The 22,336-nt window shown below is 37.2% G+C and overlaps 1 protein-coding gene and 1 pseudogene across 2 annotated transcripts; one reads left to right on the top strand and one right to left on the bottom strand.

Moving 5' to 3' along the window:
- The window catches only part of LOC127953451 (zinc finger protein 271-like), a 320,721-nt pseudogene that overhangs the window by 71,580 nt on the left and 226,805 nt on the right, over positions 1-22,336 (bottom strand).
- LOC127953386 (zinc finger protein 501-like) lies at positions 3,893-19,032 on the top strand. 2 transcript variants are annotated; one of them, XM_052552620.1, is made up of 4 exons: positions 3,893-4,593; positions 6,764-6,802; positions 16,273-16,956; positions 17,125-19,032. In XM_052552620.1, the coding sequence occupies exons 1-4, from the start codon at positions 4,158-4,160 to the stop codon at positions 17,400-17,402; spliced, it is 1,437 nt and encodes a 478-aa protein (XP_052408580.1). In that variant the 5' UTR covers positions 3,893-4,157; the 3' UTR covers positions 17,403-19,032. The 2 variants fall into 2 exon arrangements, with proteins under 2 accessions (XP_052408580.1, XP_052408579.1); XM_052552619.1 differs by having other exon boundaries at positions 3,898-4,593; positions 16,273-19,032.

Raw genomic sequence — 22,336 nt, 5'->3', positions numbered from 1 at the left:
TGGAGCATTTGTATAATGTGAACAGCTCATAGTAGTGTCCGGTTTAAAGTCACTGTATGACCACACCGCCATGTTCATAAACAAAGCTTCAAATACTTTCACTGTGCTGAGCCAGGGCTCTCCAAACTCGGTCACATTTCATGGTTAGACATTTATTGATTTAGCTTTTGCAGTTAGTTAAAATATACATATTCTAACAAACAAAGGTAATTACTTCTGCTTTTGAAAGTCATTATGTATTACTAGTATACAATTAATTTATGCAAATAAATATATTTTGCACACAAAATGAGATAAGAGAGAAACTCCTATTCTCCATATGATTAGCTATGAGGAAATAGCTGAATGACAAATCATTCTGCCTCTTAACATCTCTTATTGTAAGCCATATGTATAATAAAATTAAAGGTAAGTGATAGGATGTTTTATTTTTGGATAAACATTTTACTAATAAATACAATTCATTTTTGTTTATTAAAGCTATATAAGATCATGTTTGATATAAATGATGTGTATATAAATGATGTGCAAAGATTCTGAAAAATAAAATACAGGTAATTAGTGGTCGACTGATATGTTTTTTTTTTTGTTTTTTTTTGACTGCCAATATCTCAAGATATCAGGATGGCCAATATAAAGCGAATATATATATATATATATATATATATATATATATATATATATATATATATATATATATATATATATATATATATATATATATACATATTTATGTATGTATATGTATGTGTGTGTGTTTGTGTTTCTGTATATGTGTACGTGTGTGTATTTTTATTTTAATTATATATTTATTTATTTTTTTAATGTTTGAGAAACTTGAAATGATTTGAAAATGAATTTTATTAACAATAAAAGTGTAAAATAAATATACTTTAGATGATAACTTCCTGATTCTGTAATTCTATTTCAGTATTTTTCTCAAATAAAGAAATTATTAAAAATATAGAAACAAAGAAAGTAAACATTGGTAATCTGGAAAGTTTGTGGAGATGGTCCTCACTGCAGAACACAAGATCCTGATAATGTCCGGGTTTCAGACACACTGTCTCTGTTTAAATCTAGATTAAAAACGCACCTCTTTGGCCAAGCATTCAAATAATGCATCTTATAATTTTGGACTCTTGTAGAGTTAAATATCTAAAAATGAGTGTCTTTGTAACCATTCTCAATAGATACTGAAACCATTTTAATGGTGCTTTTAAATAAAATATTAAATGTAATATGTGAGGTAAGCCATGGCTAGGTGTACATTCCACATTTTTAATATATGCTGTGGAGGTAAAGAACTACATGAACTTAATGAACCCCTTAATTATAATAATATGTTTACATTTAATCGTTAAGTACAATCACTAATCTTGTAATGTTGAACACTTAAAACCTACAAGTAGTCAATGATCTTACACGCGTTTATCTCCATTAACAGGGATAGTTGGACAAATCGATTTAAAAGTGCATGATGGATTACGTGGTTAAAACCCTTTTTTGTGCTTTTGTTCTCGTTTGTTTCCAGTAAAGTATGTCACCTTTTGTCTGATCATTTAGAGCAATATTAATGTTAACGTAAAGCGCACAGTGTAATTCTGTGCACATAAGTAAAGAAAAAGTGTTTGTGTCTCCTTGAAAACATCAATGGAATATAATACATTTAATAAATAAATGTATGTCTACAAAATAATGTGATGTTTGCTTTTAAACATGCTATATACGTTCTTGTACAAAGAACAAATCACAGAATATGGATTTTAAATGATTGTTATTTCTTCAAGTATTTCCCTTTAAATTAATCAAGTATAGCAGCTTCCCGTTCTCGACGGACATGCCGGCATATTTCGGGTGATAAAGATACGTCGTATAGATGTCATTTAGAGGTAGGGAAGACGTTTCATTTAACAGCTCAAACAGACGATCTACAGCTATCTGGGGTTAAAAATAAATAAATAAAATAGAAATAAGGTGTATTTCTGTGTGATTAATTTTGAGTCCTGATAAATTAAATCATTATGATCAATGTATCACTTATTCTATAGTTAAAACATCGATGCTTTTGAGTTTGAATATTTAACAAAGAATGCAATCGTGTGTGTGATCGCGCATGTTCCAGTGATTTATTTCTTATTTGTTTTCTGATAACTTCTCTTTGTTGGTGAAATGATGAGGTTGCATGACGTTGTTCATGAGGACGTAAAGTGCGTGTTTTAGTGACGTGCAGCAGAGCTTCTGGCCCTGACTGTGGAAACCCAACGCTATTCTGGCCTCAGTGCTACTGGCCCGAGGCTATGAGCCCACTCCGGCTTTAAAACCTGGCTCGCACCGGCCCGACAGTGGAAATGCGGCTACTGCCTTAGGCAGTGTGACAGTGGTTGGTGGGTGGCACCTCTGGGGACCACTGCAGCTCCGAGATCCCCTGTCGATTAGCCTGGGGCTGTGATATCCCCAGTTACCATGTGCAGCCGCGAGGAGGGCCGACAGGAGTCTTAGTGATGGAGACGCTGTGCACTGGAAGGGGTCTTTAAATAGTCTTAATTCATCCAAGGATGCATTTTTCTGCAGGTGGATAAAGGCGGCCAGTGTAAATGAGCTGTTCTTCAGCACCCTGGCATCGTGCACACACCCAGGATACCTGACAAAGATTTCAATGAACTTCCCCTTGTGGTCAGTGATGGCCTGCAGCTGGACTGAGTGGAACACCTGAAGACTGAAGACCCAGCCAGCTGAGCAAAAACCTGCCCCCACTTCCTCCAGGTCGTCCAGGGTTGGGAATACAAAATACTGACCACTTCCCTGCTGATTCTGTGCACAATGTCATGCACTGTGGCCTTTGGGATGTCGAAGGCCAGAGATACAACCCGATATGATGCTGCATGAGCCAGCCAGTAAAGGAACACCAGCACCTCAATATCCTTTTCCCAGCCATGGTCAGAGTCTGACTTTAAAGCAGCGATGATGGACATGATGGACTGTCGTGAAAGCCGGAGGCTGAGGCGATGGTCAGATCCATCTTCGAAGTATAGTCGAAGGACTGGCACAGCAGCATTCAGGTGGCAGTAGGTTATAGGGCTCACAGTCTGTAAATGTGTATTTACTTTTTTTTTTTTTTTAGAATATTATGTATATATTATTTATTTTGTATATATTATGTATATATTGTATATATTTGTAATATTTATTTATCATATGTATATATTGTATTCATTCTCTTTTTTCTCTTTCTTGCGCTCTCTCTCTCTCTCTCAATATATATATATATATATATATATATATATATATATATGCATTAATTCAAGTTTATTAATTTTTTCATTTGTCTTGTTTGTGCTGTGTATTTTTAATTATTCATAACAATAAACTACTTAAATTCGTTGATCTAAATCAACCTCTGTCATGGTGTTCATAGACATCTCTTCTTATTCTGAGGTAAAATTTGCAAGCTAAATAGGTGATTATACTTACGTTATTTTATAAACATTGTATAAGCTGTTGACAAAGGCATGATCTACGAGCAGCTGACCTATTCCTCCTCTGAGCTGTTGATTCTATCAACGTTAAAACGCAGATGAAAGCAGTAATTACAACTACAATAATTAATATTAATTAATTAAACAATTGCTGATGTTCGCGCAGTCGAGTGGGCTCTTTACATTTTCGCGCTGTTGTGAAGACGCACGTCACGTGACGACACCAACATGGAGGATGTAGTACGCCCGAGTTCCATTCTTACTACCCACATTCATACTATATAGAACGTACTGTTCTAACGGTCGAGTAGAACATTCAAATTCAAATGTAGTACCCAGTACGCAGTATACGATTTCGGACGCAGTGCAGGTCTTTCTTCCTCTCGTCGCTTCGCTCCAGTCCAGCGGGAGGCGCTAAACACACACGTTTGTTTGACAAACACAATTAAACCTCAGAGGAAGAAGTTCAGTTTCACCGCGCTCTCTGTTGTTGTTATGTCGGTGTGCTGCCTTAATACAAACGGTTAGACAAGTTTCTAAGAGAAAAAAAATACAGATTTTGAATCAGTTCAGTAAATACCTGTAATATCCTCGTCCTCATAGTCGTGACTGAGTTTTGAAGCGAGCAGGAATATCTGGAGGAGTTTATCATTTGAACTGAGATCTGCTGCTGTGAAGATGGAGTTTGTGAAAGAGGAGAGAGAAGAGAACACGAGTGAACCAGAAACCAGCAGAATAAAACAGGAGGAAACAGAAATAAAACACGAGGAACCAGAAACCAGCACAATAAAACAGGAGGAAACAGAAATAAAAAACGAGGAACCAGAAACCTGGGCAATAAAACACGAGGAAACAGAAATAAAACATGAGGAACCAGAAACCTGCAGAATAAAACACAAGGAACCAGAAATAAAACACGAGGAACCAGAAACCTGGAGAATAAAACACGAGGAAACAGAAACCTGGAGAACAAAACACGAGGAAACAGAAATAAAACATGAGGAACCAGAAACCTGGAGAATAAAACACGAGGAAACAGAAATAAAACACAAGGAACCAGAAACCTGCACAATAAAACACAAGGAAACAGAAATAAAACAGGAGGAACAAGCAGGTTGGTGTTTATTCTTCATTAATTTTTAATGAATGTTTGTGGTACATTAGGCTTACAAAGCTTTTTTTCTGTGTATTTTTGAGCCCGGAGAATTTTTTTGTAGACGTGTGTGTGTGTGTATTTATGTTTTTTTTTTTTAGTTACTAAGCATATTAATAACTTAAGTGTGATAACACTGTAATCGGCACAATCTGTGCAACAATAATATGCTGTGCAGCATGGATGTAGAATACATGTTTGTGTTTTTGAAAAAACAAAGTTTATTTGTGGTTAGTGAAAAATGTATTTTAAGTCACTAAAATAAGGCGATGATACACACACAGAACATTGGTTCACAAAACATAAGCATATTCCGATCTCATGATAAATGTTATTTTGAATAATGTGTATTACCAGACAGTTGAACAGTATTTTTTCTACTATCAAATGTGCACCAGCTACTGTTTGGTTACCCACATTCATCAAAATATCTTTTTTCTTTTGTGTTCACCACAAGAAAGATATTAAAGGGTTAGTTCACCCAAAAATGAAAATTAAGCCATGTTTTACTCACTCTCAAGAACTCTTTAGGTGTATATGACTGATTTATTTCAGATTAATCCAATCTAACTTATATAAATAATTATCCTGGCTCTTCCAATCGTTAGAATTGGAGTAAGAGGGTGTTTTTGTTCAATAGTCCAAAACTAGTCAAATAAAGCATGCGCATCTGTAATAAAAAGTGCCTCACATGGCTCCGAGGGATGAATAGAGGCTTCCTGTAGGGAATCTGTGATTGTGTAACAAAAGCATCCATATTTTAAATGGTATAAACACTTTTTCCTCACTTCTCCTGACTGTCACATATTCAAGCGGTTCTGGGCAGATGACGTAGGACACACATGCACTTGTGATTAGTGACGAACATGGAAGCGTGGATGAGAGACACCAAAACAAATCGCTGGTCACTAACTAGAAGCATTAGCCTAATTAGGAGGATTTCAATGTAAGCCAAGTAGAGACTGGTTTTCCTTTGCTAAAGTAAGGAAACTTTGTTCTTGTAAACAATATTTGTGAGACACTCATATCTCAGACGCATGTGCTCAATGCCTACGTCTTACGTCAGCCTCCAGAATGGCTTGCGCATATGACAGTAGAGCCGCGTTTCCACCACAGGAACTTTACCCAGGAACTAGAGACTTTGGGCTGTACTTGTAGTCGGTGTGTTTCCACTGCAGGAACCAGGAACTAAATAAAGTTCTGGTAAAAAAAAATTGCCCCTCAGAAAGTCGCTGCTGGCGAGGTAGAACTTTTTCAAAGTTCTGGAGAAAACTGAAGATGAACACCGAGCCGAGCCAGATAACGAACAAAAGATTGATTTGTTCACGAGTTAAGAACCGGTTGCATCGGTTTTCGGATCACCAGTAGTTATTTCGGACAGTTCGATTCAATAAACCGGTTGAAGAAAACGGTTCACTGGTTCTTTTGCGTTCGACGTCATGGCATCATTTGCGATGATTGCCCTTGATTCAAGCCTTCGGTTTACCCGCGCTCATAACACTAGCACAGAATCAGTTCAGAATCAATCACCAAAAGAATCAGTTCGGTTTAGACGCTCTGTGTGTCGGTTTGCTTCATGCTGAATCACACATGCGCAGTATCATCAGCTCCTCGGTTCTTTTTATCTGGCTCGGCTCGGTGTTCATCTTCAGTTCTCTCTTCACAGCAGTTCAGTCAGTGTACTGTTTGAGTGCATGCATTACTCCGGGATATTGGTTTGTTTTAACTCAGATGGAGTGTCAGCCACATTAAAAAAGTGAACAGCTTAAGTCATTTGTGGATTAATGCGTATTAGAGATGCGAACCGTTTGAAAGGATTCAGTTCGATTTGGTGAACTTAATGATTAGTTTGCGAACCGGATATCCAGACTGCTTTGTTTTGAACTATCTCTCACAACAGACACGGAAGAGAAGACAATGCTGAATAAAGTCATCGTTTTTGCTATTTTTGGACCAAAATTGATTTTCGATGCTTCAAAAAATTCTAACCGACCCTCTGATGTCACATGGACTGCTTTGATTAATGTTTATCTTACCTTTCTGGACATGGACAGTATACCATACACACAGCTTCAATGGAGGGACTGAGAGCTCTTGGACTAAATCTAAAATATCTTAAACTGTGTTCCAGAGATAAACAGAGGTCTTACGGGTTTGAAACAACATGAGGGTAAGTTATTAATTACATAATTTTGGTATCTGGGTGAACTAACCCTTTAAGCCGCAAAAGTTATGAATAAAAAAGAAATATGAATCCTGCATGTTCTGTGCGTCTTTGAATGATCGAATGGTAGAGACGTGCGGGTTTGTTTACTACATAGATTGAAGTGTGTGACGCTTGCATTCATTTCAGCATCTGAGCTTCAGAGTTCTCTCTCCATCAAGCGATCTGAACTTTTCGATTCATGTCAATGTACGCACAGCGCACCTGTATTTGACGCTCTGTAAACTCTGTGTGAAGGCGCACAACTCACCGTCGCTTTCTCACACATGCAAAGAGAGAGAGAGCGAGAGTCTTACCACGCTGAATCAACATGCTACATGTAAACTATATTCTTTGTCGTCTTCTCGTCAAAATAATGGAGCTCATTTAGAATTATTTATATTTTTCGAACAAAAAGAAGATATGACGTTTTTTCCAGTAGTGGGCGGAGCTAATGCGCAAATGGCAATTTCATTGGCTGGCATTTATCTATTACCGTCCCTGTTTTGATTTCAGCAAATCAGTTTGACCAAACGCATACAACGTGATTAATATTCATGAACCCAGCAGCTCATCAATTAATAGTGCATTGTATATTGTTAGTATGGTGGTAGAATTATTAGCAGTATTATCTTTTAATAATAATTAATATGATCTATTACTTTTTTTTTTTTCTTTTTAAAGAAACCCTCAATGACCAAAAATATCTTAAGCATCACCACCAGTCTTAAGTTCAGTTAAAATGACAAATATGCATTCATTAAAAGTTCATTTTTACATAAAGGCATTGTGCTGCTAAATATTACTATTATTTAGTCAAATGTATATGATACTGCTACTACTGTTGAAAAAATGCATAACTTTATTTTTTTTAAAGAAATAAATCACAAAATATTTCTTCCATGTTTTAATTTTAATAGTAAATCCCCTTTATTTACCAAAAATAAAATGTTTAAATTTCACACATTAAAAGACAAATTAAATTTGGGTGAAACTTGTTTACTGTTTTTCATAATTATATAACTTGTAGAAAAACTTTAAACACAATTGTAAATAAGTATAAAGAATGGCATTGGTTTTATTGTTAGTGATAAAAAGTTTTAATTATAATAATTTTTTTTGGTACCGAGAACCGTGGATTTTTACTGATATCGGTACAGAATACTGAAATTTTGGTACCGTGACAACACTAGTTGTTAATAAGTTTAATTCAGCTTGTAAATTTTTTCACAAAACTTTTTTCTCATCCGTTAAATATATTTTTTACACATTAAAACAAATTGCTCTGTAATTGAAAGTACTTTTTACAATCATTTACAGCATAGTTTAGGATTAACATCAGGAAAACAACATGAGTTTGATTCCAGCGCTGCCTCCATGTGTTCTGGGGTCTTCAGGAGGTAAGTCTCTTGGTGAATGGCCACCACCTGCAATACAGGGGTCCAGTCTGATTTAGAGAAAGAAGGAAAAGAGGAATTGTTTAGCGCTATGAAAACGTAATTAGAAGAAATATTGAGATACTTAAGTAAACCACTTTTAGTAACTACAAATACCATATGTTTAAAACCCCAAAAATGAAAATAACAAACCTGGAACAACTTAAGGGGGAGCAAAGGATCACAGAATTGTCATTTTTGGCTGATCTATCCTTTAAGTAAAAGTATTATCTTGCATACTCTAATATATATAAGGTATTGAGAGTAAAAGTAAAGGTATGTACAGTCTTATTCTGAAAAATAATTTGTCAGGATGGTTTTACATTAATATTACTTTTGCAGTACTGTGTATGTTGCAGTTTACTTCTAAATATGTTCACTGAAGGGCTGGGCGATATGGCCTTTTTAAAAAAATTTAAATTCGATTTCCGATGTTTTTCCGATTTTCCCCCCTACTTAAGGAAAGCAATAAGTACAAACACCAGACAACAAAATTTTGCTTTTATTTAATCAAAAGTAGGGCTGCTCCGATCGTTAATTCGCATCTCGTCAGTAAAGCCGGTTTTCTAATCAGCGGTAAATTCCCTCAGGTGCGTGATTTCACATAGAGCAGCTGTTACTACACAGAGGCGTTTGTTAACTTAGAAGATCCGCAAATAAACGCTGAAAATGAAGTGGATTTGCGCATCTTCTCGGTTAACAATGGCTCCTTGTAGTAACAGCTGCTCGCCAAGATGGCGGCACGATAGCAGTTTCATGCGTGTCTCTGTTTTTTTTGGAGTCCTGTCTTGGGTCTTATCTCAAGTGCTAAGCAGCTTTTAAATGTTCCTAAGTTCTGTGGGTTTTATACAGGGATGGTGAATTGTAGTTTTTATTGACGTCTAGCAGTCGGGCAGCTTTCACCAGTTGAAGGATCGGTCAGGGCGACAACGTGCAGTGACTGGGTCAGCCGGCTGCACAATTGCGTGTATAACGGCTTTGATGCTGGTTCTCTGTCAGTGGCCGCAGAGGCTCGTCTCCGGTGGTATGAATGCGATCAGCAAAAAGTTGGTGGTTTCCTTCATCCGACTGCTTGACCTGCTCGACCTTGCATTCGAGCGTTTAGTTGTTAGCCTTTTTCTGTCACAGATTGATTATGGGGATACTATTTACAGATTTGCCTCTCTGTCCACCTTGTCCAAACCTGACCCCCTTTATCACTCTGCTCTCAGATTCATCACAAATTCTAGTTTTAAGACACATCATTGTTTACTTTACAGTTTGGTTGGATGGTCATCTCTGCATTTGCGCAGGCTTGAACATTGGTATATTTTAATTTACAAAGTTATTTTAGGAAAACTTCCAAAATATTTATATAGGAAAATTTTATCATTTCAAAGCTCCTACAATCTCAGGTCATATAAATGGTTACAGTTTAAAGTGCCGGCTATTAGAACAGAGGTTGGAAAGCTAAGCCTGTTCTATTATGGCCCCTGGTCCTGGAGTGAAGTGCAGACTAAACTTAAACTACAATCCCTCATCTCTTTAGGTGATTTTAAACACAGAATAAAAGAATTGGTCATTGCTAAGTGCAGATGTTTTGACAATTCCACTTCCACTTAAATGTATTATTAATATGATTTTATTAATGTTGTTTCTTTGAACAGTATTATATAGGGTATTAGGTAATACCTAATTGTTTATGCTGCTGTATTCTTTGTTGTATCTATTGATGATGTTGGTTTTGTCTGTGGGTTGTTATCTGTTTAATCCTGCTATCTGACCCTGTCTTGGCTAGGTCTCACTTGTAAAAGAGGTTTTAACCTCAATGTGACTTTCCTAGTTAAATAAAGGTTAAATAAAAAAATAAAAATTTCCTACCTGTGACAATACAATGGGGAAAATGTTGGAATTGTTGGAATTTATATTAAGACCCCGCTATTGTTGGGTTAATAACTTCATCTACTCAGAAGCTAGATTGTTAACTGTCTTTATTAAATTAACTCTCAATGAACAGAAAATAACCCTGGCTGGCACTGCTTGGCACAGCTGCTGTTGTTCTGGAGCATATGCAGCAAAAATATCTAAGATAAATTGGCTGTTTATTCTTAAACCAATCAGCGAGCTCGAATAGTGGAAGCATAGTTACGGTTTAATATTTATTTTTTTCTTATTTAATTATATAGGAAATTACGTTATTGTCTTTTATTATTATATAAGTTAAGTTATTATAATTTTTACATTTGAACAATAACATTTCTTTTAATAGAAATTGGTGGCTCACATGCAATACCATGGCCCAAAGGTTGAAAACCACTGTATTAAAGGGTTAGTTCACAGAAAAATGAAAATTACGTCATTAATAACTCGGCCTCATGTCGTTCCAAACCCGTAAGACCTTCGTTCATCTTCGGGACACAGTTTAAGATATTTTAGATTTAGTCCAAGAGCTCTCAGTCCCTCCATTGGAACTGTGTGTACAGTATACTGTCCATGTCTAGAAAGGTAAGAAAAACATCTTCAAAGTAGTCCATGTGACATCAGAGGGTCAGTTAGAATTTTTTGAAGCATCGAAAATACATTTTGGTCCAAAAATAGCAAAAACTATTTTATATATAAAAACGACTTTATTCATTATTGTCTTCTCTTTCGTGTCTGTTGTGAGAGAGAGTTCAAAACAAAGCAGTGTAGTGATATTTGGTTCGCAAACTAATCATTCGATGTAAACAGATCTTTTTGAAGCAGTTCACCAAATCGAACTGAAAAGTTTAAAACGGTTCATGTCTCCAATAATCATTAATCCGCGAATGACTTAAGCTGTTAACTTTTTTAATGTGGCTGACAACTCCATCTGAGTTAAAATAAACCAATATCTCTGAGTAATTAATTTACTAAAACGGTACACTGACTGAACTGCTGTGAAGAGAGAACTAATGATGAACACCGAGCCGAGCCAGATAATGAACAAAAGATTGACTCGTTCTCGAGGCAAAAAACGTTTGTCAGACATATCCGATTCGAGAACCGAGGAGCTGAAGATAATGCGCATGTGTGATTCAGCGTGAAGCAAACCGACACACAGAGTGTCTGAACCGAACTGATTCCTTTGGTGATTGATTCTGAACTGATTCTGTGATAGTGTTATGAGCGCGGGTATGCATCACAGACAGAGTGTGTGAATCTGGAGTTATGTAGGCATCTGCCCAGTCTGTTCTGTTCTCGGTAGGTGCGTTGCATACTGATTGTTTTGGACAGCATACTGCGGAAAGTCAGGGCCACGGAAAATCGTGCTATAAAGCGATTTAGAAATCGTGCACACTCAAATCGTGATTTTATGATGATCTTGATTAATCGTATAGCCCTAGCTAAAAACTTGTTAAAGAAAACATCAGGGCTCCTCAGTAAAGATATTCCAGTAATTAGAAGTATATCTCCAGCACGTGCGTTTCAGATCATGGTTGCCAGGTTTTCACAAAAAATCATGCCCAGTTGCTTCTCAAAACTAGTCCAAAACTAGCCAATCGCGTTTCCAGGAAGTTCCCCGATAAAAAAATTGCTTTCCGGGGTTAAAATTTAAGTTTTATGGCATGGTTGCCTTGGTAAAATTGTCATTTTAGTGGCTAAATATCACGTTATTGGTATTGTTGCTTCGACCCGCGGACATGAAAAACAACCACAGACTTGGGTTCTTTGGTTCGAAGCAACCCCAATACCAAATAACGTGATAATTAGCCACTAAAAGGAGAATTTAACCAAGACAACCATGCCTAAAAAAACTTACATTTTAACTCCAGGAAGCATTTTTTTTATCTGGGAACCTCCTGGAATCGTGATTAGTTTTGGACTAGTTTTGAGAAGCAACAGGGCAGGATTTGTTGTGAAAACCTGGCAACCCTGATCTGAACACACGTGCTGGAGATAATACTTCTAATTAAAGGAGCATCTTTACTGAGGAGATGTGCAGGAAAATCGCATTTGATTTTTTTGCACAGCCCTAGAAAACATATTCCAGTTTCCATATACCTGTTTTGTGCTGCTTGAGTTATATATACATATTCATTTAATAATAACCAGTAAATGATCATTTAGTCTAGAGTTTTCTTTATTATTTAAATGCAAACAAAAATATATCGAGGTATATATCGAATATCGTACAAATTTTGACAAAAACAGATATAAATAAAGATACAGATATATATTTTATATACATTGCTCAGGCCTAGTGTGTGTGTGTGTGTGTGTGTGTGTATATATATATATATATATATATATATTAGGGATGTGCCGATAGACGATAGTATCGTGTATCGACGATAGTCAGAGATATCGAAATAAGCAGATTTCTCTGTCGATAATCAAGATGATTTTAGGCTCATTTTCCTATTAATGTATTAGATTATAATAATAATAACTATTATTTTTATTAGGCTGCTTATTAAAATAAAACTGCCCAGCTATTTCACTTCCGCACTGCATTTCACACACACAGCGTGCGAGCACAGGAGGATAAGAGCCTGTAGTCACTGAAGTTGTCCGCTTTGACTCGGATAACTCGTTAAATCCATGAATGAAAGAGATAGAAAATGAGGAGTTGGTGCCCCACACATTTAATGGCTGCTACACGACAACGCGCTCTTCTCATACATGACAGATTAACTCTTTCTTGGCATTACAAATAAAGCAAAGACAGAATATTAACAAGGCGGCAGAGCGAACTTAGCATCCACAGTGGTTCTCACATAGACCTTCTATTAAAGACTGATCATTATAACGCACACTAGAAGGACTATGTGAGAACCACTATGGATCATAAGTTCGCTCTGCAGCCTTTTTATTATTTTCATGCACACCGTACTATAATGTGATGCATGGAAAATACAGAGTTTTGGCCGTTACAAAGTCTCCATCCACAAACAGACGTACATCGTCTGCAGATATAAGGTATTTCATTGCACTTTAACAAGTAATCTGAATGACCTATATATGTGCACTATTTTAAACGAGACCTCACTAACTGAGTTCAACTTTACTCCAAACATATGAACTTACCTGTTTTAAATACTTTATATTTAACGTGTTCGTTTATGCCCGATATTAGTGTTAAACTGTTGGACTTTAAATGAAATCAACTATTGATTTTCACCGTTGATTGATTTTTCGTTTTGATTGATGCGGCAGATTTGTCACAGGACGAGTGATATGACAGTTGTGTCCGACTATATATATGAACCTGGCTGTTTTAAATACAGTATTTTTATATTTAACGTTAGTTTCAGTATGTTTTAAAGTATATTTTTTCAATTATTGGTGATTCCATGGGCTCTCCCGCACGGTTTAAAACACCAGAAAAAAAGATTTTCTCTCTTGCTCCACCCAAGCACAGTAAGATCGTGTGTTGTCGATCTCACGGACTGGCGATATGACAATTTGAAAAATGACCATACCACCCAACACTAATATATATATATACAGTATTGTTCAAAATAATAGCAGTACAATGTGACTAACCAGAATAATCAAGGTTTTTAGTATATTTTTTATTGCTACGTGGCAAACAAGTTACCAGTAGGTTCAGTAGATTGTCAGAAAACAAACAAGACCCAGCATTCATGATATGCACGCTCTTAAGGCTGTGCAATTGGGCAATTAGATGAAAGGGGTGTGTTCAAAAAAATAGCAGTGTCTACCTTTGACTGTACAAACTCAAAACTATTTTGTACAAACATTTTTTTTTCTGGGATTTAGCAATCCTGTGAATCACTAAACTAATATTTAGTTGTATGACCACAGTTTTTTAAAACTGCTTGACATCTGTGTGGCATGGAGTCAACCAACTTGTGGCACCTCTCAGCTGTTATTCCACTCCATGATTCTTTAACAACATTCCACAATTCATTCACATTTCTTGGTTTTGCTTCAGAAACAGCATTTTTGATATCACCCCACAAGTTCTCAATTGGATTAAGGGCTGGAGATTGGGCTGGCCACTCCATAACATTAATTTTGTTGGTTTGGAACCAAGACTTTGCCCGTTTACTAGTGTGTTTTGGGTCATTGTCTTGTTGAAACAACCATTTCAAGGGCATGTCCTCTTCAGCATAGGGCAACATGACCTCTTCAAGTATTTTAACATATGCAAACTGATCCATGATCCCTGGTATGCGATAAATAGGCCCAACACCATAGTAGGAGAAACATGCCCATATCATGATGCTTGCACCTCCATGCTTCACTGTCTTCACTGTGTACTGTGGCTTGAATTCAGAGTTTGGGGGTCGTCTCACAAACTGCCTGTGGCCCTTGGACCCAAAAAGAACAATTTTACTCTCATCAGTCCACAAAATGTTCCTCCATTTCTCTTTAGGCCAGTTGATGTGTTCTTTGGCAAATTGTAACCTCTTCTGCACATGCCTTTTTTTTAACAGAGGGACTTTGCGGGGGATTCTTGAAAATAGATTAGCTTCACACAGACGCCTTCTAACTGTCACAGTACTTACAGGTAACTCCAGACTGTCTTTGATCATCCTGGAGGTGATCATTGGCTGAGCCTTTGCCATTCTGGTTATTCTTCTATCCATTTTGATGGTTGTCTTCCGTTTTCTTCCACGTCTCTCTGGTTTTGCTCTCCATTTTAAGGCATTGGAGATCATTTTAGCTGAACAGCCTATCATTTTTTGCACCTCTTTATAGGTTTTCCCCTCTCTAATCAACTTTTTAATCAAAGTACGCTGTTCTTCTGAACAATGTCTTGAACGACCCATTTTCCTCAGCTTTCAAATGCATGTTCAACAAGTGTTGGCTTCATCCTTAAATAGGGGCCACCTGATTCACACCTGTTTCTTCTCAAAATTGATGACCTCAGTGATTGAATGCCACACTGCTATTTTTTTGAACACACCCCTTTCAACTAATTCAACTAATTGCCCAATTGCACAGCCTTAAGAGCGTGCATATCATGAATGCTGGGTCTTGTTTGTTTTCTGACAATCTACTGAACCTACTGGTAACTTGTTTGCCACGTAGCAATAAAAAAATATACGAAAAACCTTGATTATTCTGGTTAGTCACATTGTACTGCTATTATTTTGAACAATACTGTATATATATATATATATATATATATATATATATATATATATATATATATATATATATGTATATGTGTGTGTGTGTGTGTGTGACAAAAGTGAGTATATAAATATTTATATGCCTTCAGATTAAGACAGTGTTTAAGAGAAAATAGGCTTTTTGTGTTCACATGAAAAGTAAATATATATACAGTACAGACCAAAAGTTTGGACACACCTTCTCATTCAAAGAGTTTTCTTTATTTTCATGACTATGGAAATTGTAGATTCACACTGAAGGCATCAAAACTATGAATTAACACATGTGGAATTATATGGAATTATATACATAACAAAAAAGTGTGAAACAACTGAAAATGTCATATTCTAGGTTCTTCGAAGTAGCCACCTTTTGCTTTGATTACAGCTTTGCACACTCTTGGCATTCTCTTGATGAGCTTCAAGAGGTAGTCACCTGAAATGGTCTTCCAACAGTCTTGAAGGAGTTCCCCGAGAGATGCTTAGCACTTGTTGGCCCTTTTGCCTTGTGTCTGCGGTCCAGCTCACCCCTAAACCATCTCGATTGGGTTCAGGTCCGGTGACTGTGGAGGCCAGGTCATCTGGCGCAGCACCCAATCACTCTCCTTCTTGGTCAAATAGCCCTTGATACCTTCAGTGTGACTCTACAATTTTCATAGTCATGAAAATAAAGAAAACACTTTCAATGAGAAGGTGTGTCCAAACTTTTGGTCTGTACTGTATGTGTATATATATATTTTAAAGCATCATTGTTCTTTTCGGTCAGTTTGACCCCAGGGTCTTTAAGCTGTATAAAACAATAACTAAATAAATTTTACTTGGGCTGTGATGGTGGCAGATTTTTACCACTTTATCACCATCACATCCCTAGACAAGACTGTTCAGCTTTTAACAATATACCAATTTTTTATTTTAGAGTTCATTGAAGAAAAAGAGGAAAATGAAGAATACAGTGAAGTTGAGGAGAAAAATAATGTCAAAACTGGTGGCAAAACTTTGAGTTGCTCTCAAACCAAACAGAAAGATTTAAAGAAAAAAAGAGTTAAGGTATCATTCACCTGCACTCAGGGTGGAAAGAGTTTCACATGTAAATCAAATCTTAAGCATTACATGAGAGTTCATACTGGAGAGAAACCATTCACTTGCAATCAGTGCGGGAAGATTTTCAAACAATCATTAAACCTTAAGGATCACATGAACATCCACACTGGAGAGAAACCTTACAAGTGTTCACACTGTGACAAGAGATTCAGTCATTTTTCAAGTCTGAAAACACATGAGAGGATCCACACTGGAGAGAAACCTTACAAGTGTTCACACTGTGACAAGAGATCCAGTCAGTCAGGAAATCTGAAAAAACATGAGAGCACTCACACAGGAGAGAAACCTTACAAGTGTTCACACTGTGACAAGGGATTCGCAGTGTCAACAGAGCTGAAAACACATGAGAGGATTCACACTGGAGAGAAACCTTACAAGTGTTCACACTGTGACAAGAGATTCAGTGTGTCATCAAATCTGAAAAAACATGAGAGGATCCACACTGGAGAGAAACCTTACATGTGTTCACACTGTGACAAGAGATTCAGTCGGTCAGCAGGTCTGAAAAAACATGAGAGCATCCACACTGGAGAGAAACCTTACAAGTGTTCACACTGTGACAAGGGATTCAGTGATTCTACACATCTGAAAACACATGAGAGGATCCACACTGGAGAGAAACCTTACATGTGTTCACACTGTGACAAGAGATTCAGACGGTCAGCAGGTCTGAAAAAACATGAGAGGATCCACACTGGAGAGAAACCTTACAAGTGTTCACACTGTGACAAGAGATTCGGTGATTCATCAAGTCTGAAAACACATGAGAGGATTCACACTGGAGAGAAACCTTACAAGTGTTTAATCTGTGACAGGAAATTCAGTGATTCATCGAGTCTGAAAAGACATGAGAGGATTCACACTAGAGAGAAAGTACATCACCGCAATGTACGTGGGAAGTGTTCCATTGATTCATCTGTTATACACAAAAACCAACCACAGTAAGGCCCCGTACACGCGGAGACGCATTTAGCTGTATATGTAAATATTTTGTATGGTATATGCGTTTCGTCCAGACGGATCCGGCATTCGGGGCAGTGAAAACCCTATTTTTTTTTCTTTTTTTTAAACTAGGTCCCAGAGTGGATAAATCTGAAAATGACACCTTTGTGTTTTTCTGTACTGCCAATCCATATGTTTTGTAAAACAATGATGTCATCACCCCACGTCTTGACCATATTCAGACACCGCTACGTCATTTAACATGTTTGTGCTCATGCTGCAGAAGCTACTGAGCCTGTAAGCTTGACTAAACTTACTAGTAGAGCAGCACGATATTGGAAAACAACTCACATAGCGATGATTTTTCTGATTATTAGGAACACCATAGTAATACAGTGTTTGACCCCCTTTCGCCTTCAGAACTGCCTTAATTCTACATGGCATTGATTCAACAAGGTGCTGAAAGCATTCTTTAGAAATGTTGGCCCATATTGATGGGATAGTTGATGGAGATTTGTGGGATGCACATCCAGGGCACGAAGCTCCCGTTCCACCACATCCCAAAGATGCTCTGTTGGGTTGAGATCTGGTGACTGTGGGGGCCATTTTAGTACAGCGAACTCATCGTCATGTTCAAGAAACCAATTTGAAATTTGAACTTTGTGACATGGTGCATTATCCTGCTGGAAGTAGAAAACATCCCCCACACCATTACACCAACACCAGCAGCCTGCACAGTGGAAACAAGGCATGGTGGATCCATGTTCTCATTCTGTTTACGCCAAATTCTGACTCTACCATCCGAATGTCTCAACAGAAATCGAAACTCATCAGACCAGGCAACATTTTTCCAGTCTTCAACTGTCCAATTTTGGTGAGCTTGTGCAAATTGTAGCCTCTTTTTCCTATTTGTAGTGGAGATGAGTGGCACCCGGTGGGGTCTTCTGCTGTTGTAGCTCATCCGCCTCAAGGTTGTGCGTGTTGTTGCTTCACAAATGTTTTGCTGCATACCTTGTTTGTAACGAGTGGTTATTTCAGTCAAAGTTGCTCTTCTATCAGCTTGAATCAGTCGGCCCATTCTCCTCTGACCTCTAGCATCAACAAGGCATTTTCGCCCACAGGACTGCCACATACTGGATGTTTTTCCCTTTTCACACCATTCTATGTAAACCCTAGAAATGGTTGTGCGTGAAAATCCCAGTAACTGAGCAGATTGTGAAATACTCAGACCGGCCCGTCTGGCACCAACAACCATGCCACGCTCAAAATTGCTTAAATCACCTTTCTTTCCCATTCTGACATTCAGTTTGGAGTTCAGGAGATTCCCTTGACCAGGACTACACCCTTAAATGCATTGAAGCAACTGCCATGTGATTGTGGATTACAGACTTGCTCCCACTAGACCCGATGCAACAGAGAGCAGCGCTGGACAAGACTTCTGTGTGTGTGTGTGTGTGTGTGTGTGTGTGTGTGTGTGTGTGTGTGTGTGAGTGAGTGTGTGTGTGTGCAGGATACAGGAAAACAAAATGATTCATGGGACTCCACAAATTAGAAATATCTAAACATAAAATTTGTTAAAAAAGGTTAAATTTCTTCCTTTTAATATTCCTTTAACAAAGCAAGTTTGTCGTTATTGTTGCTGTTTTCATTTCAAATAAATAAAACATTGAACCACAAACTAAGCATTTGTTTTAAGAGGGAAAATATCTTATTTATTTTGGTTACAATATAAATTTTATTAACTTTGGTCAAGAAAAGTAAAAAGCCTTTAAAGGTGCTGTAGGGAACTTTATTAAAAAAATTTTTTTTTTTACATATTTATTAAACCTGTCATTATGTCCTGACAGTAGAATATGAGACAGATAATCTGTGAAAAAAATCAAGCTCCTCTGGCGCCTCCCAGTGGTCCTATTGCCATTTGCAGAAACTCCATCGCTCCCGGAAAAAAATAACCAATCAGAGCTGCGGTCCGTAACTTTGTTTGTGTTCAAAATGTAGAAAAATGTATATAATAAGCGAGAACACCATGAATCCATTTTCCAAATCGTGTTTTTGGCTTGTCCTGAATCACTAGGGTGCACCTATAACAAGTGTTTATATTCTGACTATTTTAGATTGCTTCGGGGATACCGCGGCGGCGTAACCCAGTACCTTTGTGATTCTTCATAGACATAAACAGAGAGAAGTAGATCCGGCTACGATGTTCTTCCGCAAGACGCAAGCAGTTCTGTTTATTAACCGCTAGAGCGTCAAAAGTTCCCTACCGCAGCTTTAAATGTCAATGAGAATTTGTACCATTGTACTATTTTATTGCTTGTTTTAATTAATGGGCTAACAATGAACCACAAACTACTATAGTTTTAAAGAAAGAATTAAAAGGGGAAATAAAAAGTATTTTAATAACGTTTTAGCCTGTTTCGTTATTAATAATAATAGGCTAATAATGAGCCACAAACTAAGCATTCGTTTGAAGTAAGAGGAAAATGTAGATTCATTATGCATATTTTTATTGTGTGTTAACAGATTTGTGAGATTCGGATGAACTGAGATGTATTTTAGAGATTACAAATGCAATGCTCTGCTGGCATTCCACCAAACCATATAAACCATGCACACAGCAGCCACTTACTTTAGCTAAGAATAACTGTTCTGTGAATGTTGATGCTGTAATAACAAATATTTATTAGGAGCGTGTGCTGGGATTTCATAAATTGAATGGAGAAAAAAGTAATGTACAGTAGGTAGACAACCAAAATGGGTCATCATTCGCGAAACTACTGCCAGACCTGGAATAGTCTTAGGCTACAGTCTACAGTGTGTGTGTGTGTGTGTGTGTGTGTGTATAAGGATTAAAAGCTAAATGTTTTCATGTTGGTTCATTCATGGTTTAAAAAAAAAAAAAAAAATCTTCAGGTTCCATATGCAGAGTGAAATCCGAACGGTCCAGCATTTAGAAATAATTTGTATTAACGCTGTTATTATCTTGATTTTTCAAACTGATAACACTTTAGTTAGTGTGTAATGTTGTTGTTAGAGTATATATAATATCTGTAAAATTCTAAAGCTCAAAGTTCAATGCCAAGCAAGATATTTGATTTAACAGAATTTGCCTACAAAAAACGACCCGTTTGGACTACAGCCCTCAAGTTCCTGCAGTAATGACGTCACTATAACAGTTTTTTGACTAACCTCCGCCCACATGAATTCACAAAAAGGGGGGTGTGGCCTTGTTGCGCTCCGACGGAGAAGAAGGAAGAGCTGCTGTTTGTATTTGCCATGTCGTTGAAACGCTGTTATTTTCATCTCTGAGTCCAATCATCTTTGGGCTTACCAGGGATGCTGTACTTGGAGATTAATGATTACAATTTATGTTTAACTCCTTTCCCGAAAATTATAATCCACATGTAAAACTATGTGCAGCAAATTTTGCTGAGGACAGCTTGCTGAGGACAACTTTCTCAATCTCAATCAGTTTAATGCTGGATTCACACAAAGATTATTCTTGAAAGATGGAGCAGTTCCCTCTTTGTCTGGAGAAGGTGTTGTTTATGGACCACAACCGGTAAGTGTATTTTATTATTTAAGTTGGTGCGTTTAACAGTTTCTGTAACTTATTACACAAAGGGCAACGCTGTTTAGCTTTTCTAACTAGATGTTAGGGCTGTGCAAAAAAACGAATGCGATTTTCATGTGCATCTCGTTAGTAAAAACGCTCCTGTGACTATAAATACATCTCCTGCACACTTGCTTCTCAAAACTACTCCAAAACTAGTCCAATCGCGTTTGCAGGAGGTCAGCCTGCGCTCAGCTGGTGTCGAATCACAACACAGGAACCGCTGGCCCAATCAGAACTCGTTACGTATTTCTGAAGGAGGGACTTTATAGAACAAGGAAGACATCAGCCCGTTTTTATGACCGTGAAAACAGAGGTATACAGATAGGTGAATTGTGTGAAAAATACTGTTTTTTACAAGTGAAACATGAACGCATGTTATATTGCACACTGTAAACACAATCAAAGCTTCAAAAAAGCGCGTACAATGGGAACTTTAATTATGTCTTTACTGTGTGACCAAAAATTTAGCAGTTCAGCTGTTTGATCGTGCTGGTGCCTTGTGCACATATTCATTGGAAACAGCAGCCATTCACTGACCACACACCAATGTGTCCCTGAGCGAGACACTTAACCCCTAGCTGCTCAGAGGGATATATATTGTACATAATATTGCAATATATTGCACATATATTGCAATTGTAAGTCGCTTTGGATAAAACCGTCAGCTAAATGAATAAATGTAAATGTCTTCTTCCGTTTCTTCCTCCGCAAGTCTATGGCATCCCATAGAACCGATTGCAGGAATGTTGTGAGATTTGGCACACTGATAGAGGGAAGTCCCAACATTAACCATAGCAAATTTGAAGTCTCTAACTCCAACTCTAGTGCCACCACTTGTCCAAAGTTTCAATGTTTCTATGCTAATAACTTTTGAACTATAAGCCAGAAAATAAAATTTATTGTTTCCTCTGAATCCTTGGCTCAACCCCACAATTCAAAAATCACAAGGTTTAGATTTTTCACTATTTTCAATTTTTTTAAAAATCAGCTTTTTCAAACACGTCATTGGCTCATGAATTTTTTAAATTCATTGGCTCATGCCAAGTCGAATGAACTCGGAATGGGCTTAGTTTTTTTTTTGCTATTTTAAATTTTATGAAAAATCAACTTTTTCAAACTCGTCCTAGACTGTTTGTACGATTTTCACAAAAATTGACTCGGATCATATTCAGACAATGCTTGCAAAAATTTATGGAATTCAAGTTGATTCGTCCAACCGTTCTCGAATGACACGTGAACACATTTGACGAAAAGCACGCAAAAATGCACGTGAGGCTATATCTCAGAAACGGTTTGGCATATTGAGACAAAACTTGGTGTG

Source organism: Carassius gibelio, chromosome B3, assembly GCF_023724105.1.
Source record: "Carassius gibelio isolate Cgi1373 ecotype wild population from Czech Republic chromosome B3, carGib1.2-hapl.c, whole genome shotgun sequence".
Taxonomy (NCBI): domain Eukaryota; kingdom Metazoa; phylum Chordata; class Actinopteri; order Cypriniformes; family Cyprinidae; genus Carassius; species Carassius gibelio.
Note: the sequence above shows the minus strand (reverse complement) of the source record. Positions and strands in the feature narration are given on the sequence as shown.

What these genes read in the sequence shown, in the direction of transcription:
- LOC127953386 (XM_052552619.1), top strand. Translation starts at nt 4,158, where the DNA reads ATGGAGTTTGTGAAAGAGGAGAGAGAAGAGAACACGAGTGAACCAGAA. An exon ending in AAAACAGGAGGAACAAGCAG is followed by an intron (nt 4,594 to 6,763) that starts GTTGGTGTTTAT and finishes ACTGTGTTCCAG; the next exon opens with AGATAAACAGAGGTCTTACG. An exon ending in GGGTTTGAAACAACATGAGG is followed by an intron (nt 6,803 to 16,272) that starts GTAAGTTATTAA and finishes TTTTTATTTTAG; the next exon opens with AGTTCATTGAAGAAAAAGAG.